We start from the raw sequence: 16,493 nt of genomic DNA, 5'->3' as shown, positions 1-16,493 counted from the left end.
AATTGTGGCCTATAACTATGGTTATGAGGAATGCTTAAAGGAGTTAGATCCTCTAGATTTATTAGAGTAATCTACCAAATAGATTTTTTTAAATCCTAAGCACTCTTTTATGATTTAAGAGTCTAAATTTTACCATATCAACATTCCACTAACAGTCCTCTTAAAATAATAAAATAATGTTGCAAACAAAACAATTAAGATTATTATTAGTGAAATGTTAATATGGTAAAATATAGACCATTAAATTATTAAAGAATGGTTAAAATTTAAGAAAATCTATTTGGTAGAGTGCCTTAAAAAATCTAGAAGATCTGAATCCATACTTAAAATATTAATGATCATTAATAATGATTCACATTTTGATATCCAATGCCTACATTCAACTTCTTCTTCTTAAATTTTTTTTTTTTTTTATTCTTCTCAAAAATAAAAAATAAACTACTGTTCTGTTCTGTGCCTCTTGTGCTCCCACCTAGAAACAATAAAAAAGATCTTCTCCAAAAAAAAAAACAAAAAAACGCAGAAAAGTTATTTAATTTTTTAGGTGTAGGAATTAGAAACGTCACATAGAAAGAAAAGAAATAGAGAGAGAAAGAGAATAGAAATAGTAAATAGAATAGAGTTTTAGTACCCAAATTTACAATTTAGAAATGAGCGCGCCTCCTTATCTGGCTCTGAAGAAACCCAAAGTTGAGACCAACGATGCGAATGAAGTACGACAACAGCAACAGCAACAGCAACAGCAAAAACTAGTTTCATCATCATCAACAGCAACAACAAGAACAACAAAATCAAACAACATGGACGACGACGACAAGAACGACAACAACAATAGCGACAACGGTGTTAGCAGAGAAGAGCAAGAAGAGGCATTGGTGGCTCTGATCGAACATCGTACCAAAGAAGTCCTAACTAATAAACAGCGTATCGCTTATTACAAATCCCAGGTTCTGTCTTTTTTATTTTTTATTTTTTTAATAATAAAAATATTAATACCATTCATTCTTTCAATCCCAATTTTCATTTTCATTTCCTAATGATATTTGGGGTTTATGTGAATGTTTTCTCATTGATTTGGCTATGATACTGCACTAATAAAAGTTCTAGTTTTGATATTCCATAAGCTTCTATTGTTTAATTTGCTTCTTGGTTTTGAACTTTGAATCGTTTTTTACGAAATGGGTTTTGCTTCTTTAACATTTTTCTCCAGCTAGATTCAACATATATATAGCAAGATCCTTTATTTATTATTTATTTTTATATTTTATCATGTATATAATTTTAAAATAATGATAAATTTTATCTTTCAAGTTGGAAGAACTCACAATTTTTGTACTTGAGCTTTTTAAAATAGTAAGTCTGCTGAAAAACCAGAAAGAAAGAACGACTGTGGATGTTGGATTTTGTAGATACTTGATTGAGTTCATGATTAGTGGTTGACGGAGTGATTTCAATCATCCCCATGCGTTGTATATCAGTGCCATTTGAGTTTCAGCAATTGTGGGAGTTTCAGTATTCCTTTGTAAATGTTGTGAAGACAAACTCTTTTATTGCTTGCAATTCTGAAACCTTCTCAAGGAAGTTATTTGCTGACCATTTCTTTGAAAAAGTATGCAGCTTGAGGAATCAGAGAAGAGGTTGCATGATTCAAAATCTAAATTGGCTCGGCTTCGAACCCAGAGTAATGGTTTGTCATCTAAAGGGGCTGCCGAGAATGGAACGAAAAATTTGAAGGTGGAGCGCAGATCAACTAGTCCTATTCATATAAGTGAAGATTCATCTAGACACCAGCCTCAATCTAAACCAGAACTTCTGATTCCTTCTGTGAATCCAAAAGTTTCCCAACATATGAACTCGGCAAAGTTTGGTGCAAAACCTTCAAATGGTTCTAGTACTCAATCTGGTCCATCAGTTTCCACTCAATCTTATAGTGCTATGAGAGTTAAAGGGGACAAACCTTCTAGAGTTTCTACTGAGCCCGAAGAAGAAGTTAAAATTCAAGATAAAGGAACAAAAAGAAAGTTTGGTGAGATTCACTTGTTGCATAGCGTTACATTATTTTTACATCGTGTGATTGTGCGTGCCTACAATTACATGTTTGCAACTTTTTTGCATAACATATTGCCCAGTTCCTCCAATCCAAGATCCCCTTTCTTTGCAATTAGGAGTCATTAAGTTTTTCTTTTGTATTTCAGAACAGAAAGAACACAAAGATTTGATTACATCAATAAGTAGCCGTTCTTCACCATGCATAGTCCGCTGCCATGCAAGCACTCACATCTCCAGTCAACACAAGCGAAAGTTGAGAAGTCTTGCTTTGTGTCCAGTGAATGATCAACTTTTCGTGACTAGGTAATTATTGAGTTAGTATATATACGTGAAAATAAATATATGTTGTCATTGGCTAAAAAATTGAACTTTCATGGTATGATTGAAATTTTGCAATAATAGTAAAATATCAACACCCCCACCCCCTGCATTAGCTATCCTTTATTCTATTATTACAAGGTGTGCCTTTTCTTTTTTGGTATTAATGAAATTTATCTTTCTCATAAGTTTCTACAGAATCTAATTCGTGGGAGTTTTTGAAATACTTGCAGTGCTTTGGATGGATTGGTCAATTTATGGCAAGTTCAGTCTAGGGGGTAAGTCTTAAATCTTTGTCTGTATTCATTTATCTTCACTGGTATCTTATGTCAGTTGTTGATTGATAGCATTGAAAAGTTATTATTTTACCACGTAATGTTATGCAGCATTGCTTCTATTTATTCATAATGCAACCTACAGGACGTGAGCATTTTTATTATGATGATTGAAATTTGGTGGAGCATGTGGATGCAATAGGAAGGTGACTTAGGTGGTCTAATCATTACCATAACTTGACATTATCTAGGACTTAATTTATTTGTAACTGCAGATTTCTTTTTCATTATAAGCATCTAATGTTTAATAGCAATGAGACTGCTTGTGTAGAGGATATGTGAAGCAGACACTCTTTGTGTCCTTGCTGAAAGTCTCTTTTAAAATCAGAGAGCTTTTGAGTGAGCTTTTTTGTCATTGGGAGGGAGAATTTCTGGAATTTTTTCAAGGTTAGTGGTGTGTGGAGAAAAACTTCTGCAAATATTTCCTAGTATATATTAGGTGATAGTTGATTGGAGCAGATACATTAGCGTTTGGAGTTCTTAAAAATGTGTAGTTTAGGTTACCAAAATATTTGCGGGAACTTGGAACTTGGAAGTTAGGAGTTAGATTTGGTTGATGATCACTTGCTAGGTTTACTTCATTATTTTATGATTCAATTTTAGAGATAAAAGTGTATATCACATCCAAGAGCAGGCCGTGGTGTTTCTTTTTGTGTTCCTAGTATAAGTTAGGGTAATTACTGGTTAAGGTGGTGTGAAGAGTGGCCAATGAGCTTTAGCTTAAATGATGCTTCCTCCCTTTGTAAGAGCAAGGTGGGGGATGAGGATGTGGGTTCAAGACCCACTGGGTGTGTGTGTGACTTCCCAATAGAAGAAGAGTGGTATTTCTGTTTGGAGTTTATTCTTTTCTTTGGTATGAAAATCTAGAAAGTGAACATTATGTAATTTGTGCCATATGTTGCTCTAGCCTTGATTATCAGGAGAGGAAAACAGAGACTCCTGAAAGAGTTGCTTTTACTTCCTGCCCATTTACTCACCATTTGGGAGGATTGGAAGAGAGGGGAAGGGTCTTGGCTGGCAAAGGTTTGGACTAAAACATTCAATGAGTTTGGAGAATGTGTGTGGATGCTATTTGTGGGTTCATTAAGGAAGATAAACAATTAAAAGTATGATAATATTTGTGGTCACTAAACATTGAGCATTATGCCTCCTTAGACACATTCTCTTTTGGAAAGTTAACCTTTTTACTATCATGTTCTTAATATTCATCTTTTTAGTTTGTCGTTACCTGTGATTGCGAGTTTCAGTTAAGAATATCTCGTGTTACTTGTGTAGAAGAGGTGATAGGTAATTAAAATTTTCACACTTTCTTCCTGTTGGCAGCAGGTTATGTAATATGTAAAGTATAAAGATATGCTGATATGATATATTTTTAATCCTCTCTAGTTGCCTTGCAACAAAGAAAAAGTTATCAACACTTCTAAAACTTTCTTCTCTTTTGGTTACTTCATCACATTCCAACTATTTCTTAAATTGGTGCATAATATTGAGATCATATGCGGGGAAGAAGCCAGTGTGTAGAGTATGCTGAGATTCAGACAAAGCAGCAACTACTTTTAACCAAATTTAATACAAGGTTGTCTCCCACCATTCAGTATGCTGCAAGATAGAAAAGGTGATACATGATGCTAAAGGTATCTTGTTAGATGGATTATACTAATAGATGTTCTTATCTTTCTGATGATAGGATATGGAGCTGTACTCCTATTAATGATACAAGGCAAAAATACCCTGGTTATTTCATATATGTTTAGTCTCCCACCATGACCAGAATAAGAGCTTTGTAAGGACAAAGTAGGAAATTGGATATTTAGTCCACAAAAAAGAAATGCTCATCAAATATATTGGATGTCCGTGAGAATGGTCCCCCATTCTGTACGCCTTTAAGAAATGTTAGAATTATATAAAATTTTCCTTTTGTATCAATTATATCCAGTTTCAGTTTCTAGTGTCTAAATTTTGTGATGTGAAGTTTCTCAGCTGGTGTCTTGGCCCTTATATTCTTTATCTTGAATTGCAGGTCCATTGCCTCTCTACTTAGCTCGACTGAGTGTTTGTCCCCTAAGCAGAGGAGATGGCCTGAAGATATAGCCTGGCACCCACATGGAAACAGCCTATTTTCTGTATACAGTGCTGATGGTGGAGATTCTCAGATATCAGTTCTTAATCTCAATAAGACACAAGGGGTAAGAGTTGCACTTGAAATTTATAATTGCAATAAATATACCAGTGCTTACATTTAACTAACATTTAAAGACAGACACTTGTGGAACTGGCATGCTCTATGTCCACAACCATTTGTAAATAAACATTCAACTTTCATTGTAAAGTCTGTTTCTTTTCTCACTTTGATTTTGCATATTTGTGTATTGACAGAGAGCTCGTGTAAATTTCTTAGAGGAAAAGCCTCATTTTAAGGGTATTATTAACGGCATCACATTCATGCCTTGGGAAGATGTCTGTTTTGTCACTGGAGGCAGTGACCATGCTGTTATACTTTGGAGTGAGAAAGATGGGGAGGACTCATGGAAACCAAAGGCATTGCACAGGAATTTGCATTCGTCTGCTGTTATGGGAGTTGCTGGAATGCAGAAAAAGCCAATTGTATTGTCTGCTGGGGCAGACAAGCGAATTATTGGGTTTGATACACTGGTTGGAAGAGCAGATTACAGGCATCAAATTGAATGTAAATGCATGAGTGTACTACCAAATCCATGTGATTTCAATTTATTCATGGTTCAAACAGCGTAAGAAACATTTCTTGACCAGTATTTTCTTGATGCTGTCATTGTTTTAATACACTGCTTCATTAGTGCTCCGAGAAATCTACAAGATCTAATACTTGTTATTTTATAGTTGAAAGAAAATTGGAAAATGCTATGTTGATCAACAACTTTTTATCTAGGAAAATTTGAGGTCTTATGTTAAAAGATAGTATCAATTTTCTTTAGTTGCATACCGGAAATGCAAACTAACAGAAGAGATGAAATAATGGTATTGAACTTCTAATATTAGTTTGATCTTCAAACCTCTCTTGAATTGCATCTAGTGGTAATTCTGGCTTGCTGCTGAGGTGTGCAACTTGGACTCTGTTTGGTTCGGATGTATAATGTGAATCAGTTCCCTAGAAATTTGAGTATAGTTTTACGATTATAAATATTAAGGAGTTATATGATATGATGGTTTGAAACAGAAAATATTGACTATAGTGGCAATTGCCTGTCCTATTGCTCATGGTATGTGACCATAAACACTTCTTGGTGATTATACCTGGGCTTTTATAAAGGAGTTGTAGCTTTGAAATAGAAAGCACATCAAATTTCAGGAAGGGCTAAAATCACATTCAGATTCTAAAATTTTTTTTAGTCAGAAATGTAGTTTTGCTTGTTAAAAGTTTAACGTTAACATGTCTTATATGCAGAGCTCCTGAGAGGCAGCTCCGATTGTTTGATATCAGATTGAGACAGACAGAAATCCATGCTTTTGGGTGGAGGCAAGAAAGCAGTGAATCTCAGTCGGCGCTGATAAATCAGGCCTGGTCTCCTGATGGTTTCTACATAACATCTGGTTCAGCAGACCCCATGATTCACGTCTTTGATATCAGGTATAATTCTAGAAAGCCTTCCCAATCAATAAAAGCCCATCAGAAACGTGTCTTCAAAGCTGTATGGCTCCACTCTGTGCCACTTCTCGTTTCCATATCTTCTGATCTCAACATTGGATTGCACAAGATGACTTAAATCTTCCATCATGTTGTTGTATAGAAGAAACCCATCATTTTGCTTGTGCACTGAATTTTTGTAACGATCTGCTTAAGTGGAAGAACTTTTTAGTGGTCCGTTTTGGCACAGCTTAGCAAAACATTGCCTTAGGGATGGTTTGGGGAAATGGAATGGTTCTAAAGTGGAATGAGTTTGGCTGTGAGCGTGATATTTTGATGTTCTGGTAACCACATTAGATACTATGTCATACCTGCCTCTGAGTCAAGCATTACTGTATGACTCATGATCGTTACTATTTTTTGGAGATACTGAAGTGCAACTTTCTTTTTGTGTTCCAGCATATGTTTTTGTCTACAATCTAAGCCTCGGTTGGTTTGAAAAATGGCTTGAGAACTTAGTGATATATTATCACTAATTCCAAAAGCTTAATTTGATAGAAAATAATGGATTTGGTCACTTAATTAATACTTTGAAACAGCTCACATGTCATAAGGAAAGTAGAAAAAGCTGAGTATTCTAAGTAAAATTCAAATGCCAATTGTAGTCATATATATATTTTAAATAGTTGGCGGAACCCGGGATGTCTCTATTAAAAATATTAGGTGTTAGTTGAACTATAAAACTCTTGACAATTATATTCATATACATTATATAAGGGCATTAAGGTGTAATGAATATAATTTCTACAAGGACATAGGTAAAAACATATACAAGGACAAGGTCTAATTAATCAGATTTGATGTTTACTCAATAACAGACACTTACGCTACATGGTATTTTAATAAAAATACATTTGAGAAAAAGTAATTTAAAAGTTATTTTGCTGCTAGGCAACTAGATATATTACAGGTTGGAATGGATCCGAGTGATAGTTCGAGTATGATGAGTTCTTGATCTTCTCTTTCCAGGTCTCGTTTTGTAAGAATGCCATTGTTCTACGCATATCAAGCATTTGTTCGGCCCAATCAGCTGTATAGCTTGTTCCCTTTTCTTAACTTTACCTACATCAGCTGTAGACAGTTCCTGCTTTTGAGGCTTAGAGACTCACCTACCAGATTTTGTTTAGTAGCTGTAGCGGTGACCTGATGCTCACTTGAGTTGGATGCATGCAGTGTGGGGCAATGTAGAAGGGTGAGGTGCAAGGTTGTTAAAATCGGGACCCATTTAAGACCGACCTAGATGGCATGTTGGGTGCATGCAACTACGACACACCTTGACGTGAGTTGGAGACTCGGGCTTTAGAAATTCAAATTTTATTACATCTCTCTCCTACTCTCCCTTGTTCCCTCCAAAAAAAAATTCACTCCTCTTATTTTTCATTTCTATTCAAATCATTTTAGAGTTAGAAAAAATGGTCTCAAGATCTTCATTTTGAACCAATATGGCTGATGCGTTGAGATGGGTGAGGTACCTTTAGAAGGCGAAGGCATAGTTTAACTTGTTGAACGTACGGGAACCATTCTGGTCCGATAAAACTCCTAAAACGGCCAAAATCAGTAAAAATTGAAAACCGGAACAAAAGGCTCATCCAAAAAAAAAATCCCTAGCCAAACACCACAAACTTAAACTCTTCTCTTAATGAAAAACTATTAAAACAAAACATGGAAGTAAAGAAGCAACAGGAAAAGGAGTGGAGCAATTAATGGCAAGCAAGGTTCGGATCAATCAACGACAAAACAGAGGGTAATGTCTATATTAATATATTATACTCCTTCTCATATAGCTGTTAATGTTAGCTTCTACATTATATTCACAAGCTGTACACATATTACATATTCACACAATTTACAAAAGCGTGATAAATCTCGCACAACAATGAACACATATTTGCTTGCTTCCATAAAAAATTCACATAGCGCAAACTCTCAAAGCCCACTCTCCAAAATTACACAAATAGACCTCACCTCATTCGGACAAACACAAAAACAAACCCAAAGAAAAATCACATACACCATCAAATCAAAATTTCCAAATTCTACGCACTTACACTGTTGAACCTTCCATGTGCCACCACTTAAATCCTCATGCATGCATCACCATCTTGATCTGCGAACCTTGTAGCCTCCTCTTTACAAATCCGCTACCCATGCACCGCCTTGAGCCCCCATAGGGTGTACCAAATTTAAATACACTAGTCCAATTTCATGCAAAGTATATATCCTTTCAATTAATATTTGGAAGTGTATAAAAATGGACAATAAAGATATTCTTTATTATAATTCAATAGTTACATAGCGGATGGAGATTTTTATCCATGACATCTCTGTTTGGAAACTCTAGAACACGTTAGTTGAGCAATTATATAAATATAGATATAATTATGGACAAAATTTAGCTACAAAACCAATTGCAGTTTAAAGTTACAAACTGCTCTAATAAATTGACATATGTAAAAAATAGTATGTGTATTGCACATGATTACTTAAGTAAACCTAACCTAACTAACCCTAGTTAACTACACCACCTATTAAAAAAAATAAAAACTAAAAACCTAAACTAACAAAGCATATAATCTCTCTCTTTTTCTCTTTCATTGAAGAAACCTAGCTCCTACCGATCTCAAACTCTCCTGTCTCCACCGCTGGCCCACCACCTCAAATTCTCCTCTGTCTCTATTGCTGGCCCACCTCAAATCCTCCTCTGTCTCCATCACAAGCCCACCTCAAATCCTCCCAGTGCTGCTATACTATGGTTTTGTTTGTATAGTAGACTCAAAGGTAGAGTTGGGAATTAGTGTATGGATTTAAAACTTGAATTGCAATCTTTAAGGAATGCACTTCTTTCGTGGAAGTAGTAATTGAGAAACATCCAGTATACACAGAAAGTGTTGTTGGAATTCTAGCAAAAAAATAATGGCCACTTAGAAGTAGAACTGAACAGCCATCTGATCTGATCAGATCAGAAGCTTCAGATCTGACTTCTGAGGGTAGTTGACTGGCCAGTGGTGGAGACAGGAGAGTTTGAGACCGGTAGGAGCTAGGTTTCTTTGATGAAAGAGAAAGAGAGAGAGATTATACGCTTTGTTAGTTTAGGTTTTTAGTTTTTATTTTTTGATTTTTTTTAATAGGTGGTGTAGTTAACTAGGGTTAGTTGGGTTAGGTTTACTTAAGTAATCATGTGCAATACACATACTATTTTTTACACATGTCAATTTATTAGAGCAGTTTGTAACTTTAGGCTACAATTGGTTTTGTAGCTAAACTTTGTCCTATAATTATATAAATTATTCTTTATCAGATAAATAAAACAAATTTTTAGTTTTTGTTATTTCTTTGTGTTGGGTCCCAAATAATATTATTAACAATATTAACAATCCGAAATAACAATCACACACAAGAATACAAAATTTACGTGGAAAATCATTTCTCTTTGAAGGGAAAAACCACAGGACAAACTCTGAATAATTTCACTATTATCAAATCAATTACAATAATTATTGTGTATGTCTCACGGCTAAATAAAAAATCTCTCTTATTTTTCTTTACTCTCACACATACTAATTATTTCTCTCAAAGGCAGCAACACTTTGTTTTCTCATTTCTATTTTCTTTTCCATGTACAACTCTCTCTTGGCTATCTTCTTTTTCTCTAAGCGGCTCCCACTTGGCAGCTCTCTCAATTCTCTTGTGTGGCACATTTTTCTTCTTATGCAACACACCCTTGTTGTTGCTATCTTGCTTATGCGGCACACTAACCCTTGCTTTTATAAGTAAGTTTGCCGCCCCACATGAATCCTAGGAACACATGGATTCCTAACACTACTTTAACTAGAATTCTTGTCATGCACGTGGCTAGTTGTTGGCTAACTTTGGACAAGCTCATTAAGAAGCTTTACTCTTATGTGGGCTGGACCATGGTGCTTGATGCACCTAACAATCTCCCTTTCCAACCTACCGATGAGGGGAGATTTTCAATCCAACTCTTTAATTTGAACACATCCTAGTCAAGCAAACACCAGGCTTGACCTTCTTCATTATCTTCACCAACACTGAAAACACTTCATTAATATCAATACCTTTCATTCTCAAAGAAATAATCTCATCTTGGATTTCCTTAATCCAAACCCTTGGCTCCCCCTCATCAGAAGCCCAATTATTCTTGAAGCTTACAATTCGATGTTCTCCAGTAGTTCTCTTCTCACGAGGTTCAACAATCTCTAGTGGAGGATATTGCTCCCCTTGCTCAAGACCTCTAAGGTCTTTCACTTCATTGTCATCCCATGTAGCCTTAGCATCTTCATATTCTTCATCACCTATTACTTCCTCTTCTAAAGCACTATTAGGCAATGAGAATTTCACCCTTTTGACATCATCACCATCAATCTCAACTCTCTCATCTTTGGAGTCTTCTCAAAATTTTTAATCTCATTGAACTTCTTCTTACAAGTCTTCACATGAGTCCTATACATACCACAACAAGCATGTCCTCTTACAACAACCAATGACCCCTTAATAAATTTCCATCTTCAATTACCAAGGTAGTCACAATAACCCGCTCGATCCATAGCCAATGTAGAAAACACATTCATCCTTAAATCTGGAACATGTCCTACATCCTTCAACCTTATGGTGCTACCAACATTGGTTTTGATGCACACATCACCGATTCCCACAATTTTTGAGTAACTGGAATCACCCATCTTCAGTGTACCAAAGTATCTTATTTTGTACGTGGTAAACAACTCCTTCATAGGGATAGCATGGTGGGAGACTGCAGAATCAACAATCCATTCAACATCATTATTAGCAACATGCTCACACTTTTGTTTTTCAACAGAGAGCACCACAACATCCTTAACGAACATAGCAGTTGTAGTATTTTTCTTACTATCAGTCTTTTCATCTTTTCCTTTAGTTTGTTCTTTATTCCAATGCCAACAATCTCTTCTTATGTGGCCCTTTTTCCCATAATAGAAGCATTATCTAGTTTCCTTAAATTGAGAACTATCTCTTGATTGTGACCTACCATTGAATTTTCAATCATTAGGTCCTTTGCTTCTACCTCTGTTCTTGTTTTTCATGACAAAAGCTTGATCTTGTGCATTGTCTATATTCGCATCTCTCCTACGAACCTCTTCACCTAAAATCAAATCTCGAATATCATCATATTTGAGTTTACTTTTCCCTACAAAATTACTCACTAGCCACTGCCATTCTCATGGCTTCCCAACAGTTTGGTAAAGAAGCCAAAAGAATCAATGCACGAACCTCATCATCAAATCAATTTCCACTGAGTATAATTGATTTGTGATCGTATTGAACTCATTCAGATGCTGTACTACAAGAGTGCCTTATTGTAATACCTCGATTTTTTTATTTTATGATCATCACTGTCATTGTCATTATTATTATAGAGTTAAGGTACCATATTTGTGTGCATAGTAAGATGAGAGTAGATAATTTTGTGGTGCTACAAAACAGGTGAGAAAATTAAAGTTTTAGTGCATACAATTTAGTGCGGCGGTTAAAATAATAAATAAATAAATAAAAGAGGAAGATGTAACGTGGATTGTTACTTTGTGGGATTGTTCATATAAAACTTTTGGTCTCCTTATCAGTTAAGAAAAAGGATTAAAGAATTAAAACCTATTTGGATTAGAAGTTTAAGAGTTATTAGGATCATTTGGAATTCTGGCTTATCTAAACAAATAAACCTCAATTTGAGGTTATTACATTTTTCTTTTATATATAATTGATGGGTTATAAGTACTTTTTGTTAGTAACTCCAGCCCCTAACCCACCAAGTCCACATCTCTGATGCATTAAATAAGGAGGCTAAGAGGTGTATTTTTCTTTGGAGTTTAGAAGAAATACAATTGAAGAGGCAACCAAATTGTTCAAGGTATGATTTCTCACTCCAAATTGCATGATTACTCCATATGAACGCATGAATAGATGACAAGCCTTTAGAAGTTTTGTTCTTGGAGTTAACGCAACTTTGGAGTAGTGCTGAATTCTTGACCCTTATTGTAATCTATGATATTGTTTCAAGTTTCAAAAATTTTAGTCAATATGTGCTATAGTTTGCTAAGTCCTACTGGTAGATATTTTTCTATGGATGCTATATACATATTTGGATCTTACAGAGTATTTCATGGTGGCCTAGGATATCAATTGTGGTTATAGAAATTTGTTTGAACTCTAGCGGTATAGATTAGTTTTGGGGAAATATTGTTGCAGTGGGACTTTGATAAGGAATATTAAATTGCTTAATTCAATGGCACATACGAAAGTAGTTTTCATACTTGATTTTTTGTAGGACAGTGGGAAAGAAAAGGTTTCTAACGATTATAGAAATTTGTTTGAACTCTAGTGGTACAGATTAGTTTTGGGGAAATATTGTTGCAGTGGGACTTTGATAAGGAATATTAAATTGCTTAATTCAATGGTATATATGAAAGTAGTTTTCATACCTGATTTTTTGTAGGACAGTAGGAAAGAAAATGTTTCTAACGATTAAATTTCATGCTTACTGATTAAAGCATTCTTTTGTTTAGAGCTTATAGAAAATTAAAGTATTCAGCTGTGTTTAGATATATTAGCAAGAGAGGTAAGTAATTGTGCTTAATATGCACAAGTTTTGTTCATTAGGTTCCTAGAAGCCAAAGGTTTTCAAAAGTTATGCTTTTAAGCATACATTTTCTAAAGTTTATCAAAAGTATTTTAATATCATTAAAAGAGAAACTTTGACTTTTAAGTAATGTTTTAAATAGAAACTTCAAATTGTAAATAACGTTTTGAACGTCCGAATCTCATTTAAAAGATGATTTTTAAACTAAACTATTTTCAGAAAATAATTGTGTTACAAAGTAAGTGTTCTAAAAAGGTTCTTGATTTTTAAATTTGTTTAGAACCAAGTGATTTCAAATTCATATTCCTATTTTCCAAATGGTATTTAAAACGTTTCTTTTAGCAAATTGAGTTTTCTGACTTATTCAAGAATTGTAAAATACCTACATAAACTCCTCAGTTCCTAATTATTCCTTAAGAGAGTCAAGCATCCTTTGATTCATGTTTCAATTCGATATTGTGATATTTGACATGCCTCTATATTTGGAATAATTGTTAATATTAAGAAAATTATTCTATTTTGTATAAATTTTGCTTTTGTGATATGTGACTCAAAATAAGTGTTTTTAGAATTGATCAGATATATGTGTTAGCCCACTCATAGGGTTGTATGTGAGAATAAGTGTTGATCCCTCACTAGTAGGGGTTAGATGTTGGTTTCTGCTCACAGGATTGTATATGAGAATATGTGATATATGTATATGTGACACTGTGCTCTGATCAATTATTTGCATGTGTTTTCGAATAATTTTAAGATTTGATTACATATGTATTAAGTGGTTCATTATATGTTTTGAAAAGAAATTATATTTCATATCATTGAATGAGTTTGTGAAATCAAAATACTTGTGCTCTGCTTGACTCTATTTTGTTGTGTATTGTATATAATTGCTTACTAAATGTGTGGCTCACCCCATCAATTGCAATTTTCAGATTAAAGTTTAGTTGGGAAACAGAATCTTTGGATCACTTCGTAAGGTGCAAGGTAGAGCGTGAGAGTTTTTAGGCGATGTCAATAATACTTGAAGCCTTAAAAGATTTTTAGTTATTTTTATTTCGCTTAAGATTTTACAGTATTTGGAGATTATTTCTAAATTGTGGTTTAGATATTGTAAGAGGTTTATTAAGAGCATTGTTTATTTGGAGTTTAAATTAATTTTGGAATTAATTACGTTTATTGAGTTATACAAGATCAGCAAGTTAGTCATGCATTTAAATCCATGTTCCATTGATTTGGGTTTTGACACTTATGCCTTCTTTAGATTGAACAACTTCTTCATCAGATACACCTTATTGTTAGCCGATGACTTTTATACACGCCAGACAAAGCTTTTATCAGATCCACTGTAGTTTTTTCCTTCACAACATTGTGTGCAACTAATCTTGACAGAGTTAATCAAATAACTCCTAGTACCTATCTATCAAAAAGATTCCATTCTTCATCTTTCACAAAAACACAAAATTTACGTGAAAAAATCCTTTCTCTTTGAAAAGAAAAACCATAGAATAAACTCTGAATAATTTCACTATTATCAAATCAATTACAATAATTCTTGTGTATGTCTCACGGCTAAAGAAAAAATCTCTCTTGTTTTTCTTTGCTTTCATTCACACTAATTATTTCTCTCAAATGTGGCAATACTTTACTCTCTCCTTTCTATTTTCTTCTCCACGTATAGCTCTCTCTTGGTTGTCTTCTTTTTCTCTAAGCAGCTCTCTCTTGGCTGCTCTCTCAACTCTCCTGCGCGACACCTTTTTCTTCTTATGCGACACACCCTTGTTGTTACTATCTCGCTTATGTGGCACACTAATCCTTACTTTTATAAGCAAGTCTACTGCCCCACGTGAATCTTAGGAACACATGGATTCCTAACATTACTTTAACTAGAATTCTTGTCATGCACGGTGCTAGTTGTTGGCTAACTTTGGACAAGCCCATTAAAAAGCTGTAGCCTTATGTGGGCTGGACCATGGTGCTTGATGCAACCAACACTTTGACCCTTTGGTTTATAAAGAAAATTTTAAAATAATTTATGTTCCAGTAAATTGTTATAGTGCTATAGTTATAGGCAACCTTGATATATATTGGTAAACATAAAACCCATCCCTTAGGCTTCAAAAATTAAACTACATAACCCCAACAATTACATTGCCAAAAACACTTACCCAAAAATACCTTTTTTTTTTTCAAGAATTTATTACAAAGATTCTACTTGAAATAATAAATAGAAATGCCACTAGACAATCAATTCAATCATATCAAGTAATAACATATCTCTAAAATAGAGATTCAAAAATTAAAAATTATCCAAATTTTTAATTTTATTTTGTTCATGTATGCATATGGAATTATTCTAAAAATAAATAGAGATTATAACATTAACAATATCTAAGAGTGAAAACAAGCACAAGGTTATGATTAGGGGTGTCCTCGGGTTTGTGCCCAACCCGGACTCGACCTGACATTATCGATTGGGGAAGATTTCGACCCGCAACCGACCCGCCGGAAGTTTCAAATCAACAGAGTCGGGTCGTATCGGTTTTCGGGTGTGAATCGGTTGGTTTCGGGTTTTCCAATTCGTCGGTTTTTGGCTAAAATCTGGCCAGATCTTGTCAGATCTAGTCGGATCTAACGAGAGTTGGGCAAGATTCCTCTGGATCTATGAAAACTTGGCCAAGATTTGGCCGAGTTGGTGTCAGGCTTACCGGAGTTTTGGCCGAGTTTAAGTAGATCTGGGTTAGATTCGCTGGAATTAAGCATATCTGAGTAAGGAAAAGACTAGATCTTGGCCAGATTTGAGCTGATTTGAGTGAAGGAAGCCCAAACGTGGCCGGATCGGAGCTGAGAAGCACTAGATCGTCGCCGGATCTTGGTGATTTTTTGGGTTCTTTGAGTTTTGTCGGGCAGGTTAGGTGGCTCGGTTCCTGGAGGACGAAACCCGCCACTTGACCCATCGAAGTCGGGTTCTGATGGTTTGAGACTCGTCACTGACCCGTCGGAGGTGTCAGCTTGACCATGACGAGTTGGTTCCTGCGGGTCTTCGGTTTGCATGGACACCCCTAGTTATGATATAAATGTTGAATAAAATGGGCTATATATTCACTTACCTCATAGGAACCCAATTTCACAAGATTTCTACCATCCTTGGAACACCTTCTTGTCTCTGTAAAAGCTACCAGAGTCACTTGGTGGAACTGGCATACTCTAGGTCCATACTCCACAACCATTGTAGTAAAATTGTATACAACTTTCATTGCAAAGTTGTATATAAAAAACCTTGAATAAAAAAATAAAAAATAAAAAATCAAACATTGTTGTTGTAATACACTTCTCCTGTATTCACAGTTTTCGGCCTTTTATTCGCACACCACCAGCCACTCAAAGAAAATTATGCATATCTTTTTGCTATATATATATATATATATATATATATATATATATTTGCTGAGATCTTTCAGCAATATGAAAGAGCTAAACACAGATAGCAGCTTATTAGGTA

The 16,493-nt window shown here is 34.8% G+C and overlaps 1 protein-coding gene across 1 annotated transcript; it reads left to right on the top strand.

Moving 5' to 3' along the window:
• The first annotated feature begins 594 nt into the window (after nucleotides 1-594).
• LOC115964072 lies at nucleotides 595-6,761 on the top strand. The gene is made up of 7 exons (XM_031083376.1): nucleotides 595-947; nucleotides 1,618-2,026; nucleotides 2,196-2,352; nucleotides 2,601-2,645; nucleotides 4,723-4,888; nucleotides 5,079-5,449; nucleotides 6,124-6,761. The coding sequence occupies exons 1-7, from the start codon at nucleotides 651-653 to the stop codon at nucleotides 6,440-6,442; spliced, it is 1,764 nt and encodes a 587-aa protein (XP_030939236.1). The 5' UTR covers nucleotides 595-650; the 3' UTR covers nucleotides 6,443-6,761.
• Nucleotides 6,762-16,493: the final 9,732 nt, after the last annotated feature.

The sequence above is a fragment of the Quercus lobata genome, chromosome 10, assembly GCF_001633185.2.
Source record: "Quercus lobata isolate SW786 chromosome 10, ValleyOak3.0 Primary Assembly, whole genome shotgun sequence".
NCBI lineage: Eukaryota > Viridiplantae > Streptophyta > Magnoliopsida > Fagales > Fagaceae > Quercus > Quercus lobata.
The sequence above is the reverse complement of the archived record's forward strand: the minus strand, read 5'-3'. Positions and strand labels throughout refer to the sequence as shown.

Excerpts from the sequence above, each read along its gene's own strand:
- LOC115964072 (XM_031083376.1), top strand. The coding sequence starts at position 651 with ATGAGCGCGCCTCCTTATCTGGCTCTGAAGAAACCCAAAGTTGAGACC. Across the intron at positions 948-1,617 it reads TCGCTTATTACAAATCCCAG|CTTGAGGAATCAGAGAAGAG; the intron begins GTTCTGTCTTTT and ends AAAAGTATGCAG. Across the intron at positions 2,353-2,600 it reads GATCAACTTTTCGTGACTAG|TGCTTTGGATGGATTGGTCA; the intron begins GTAATTATTGAG and ends AAATACTTGCAG.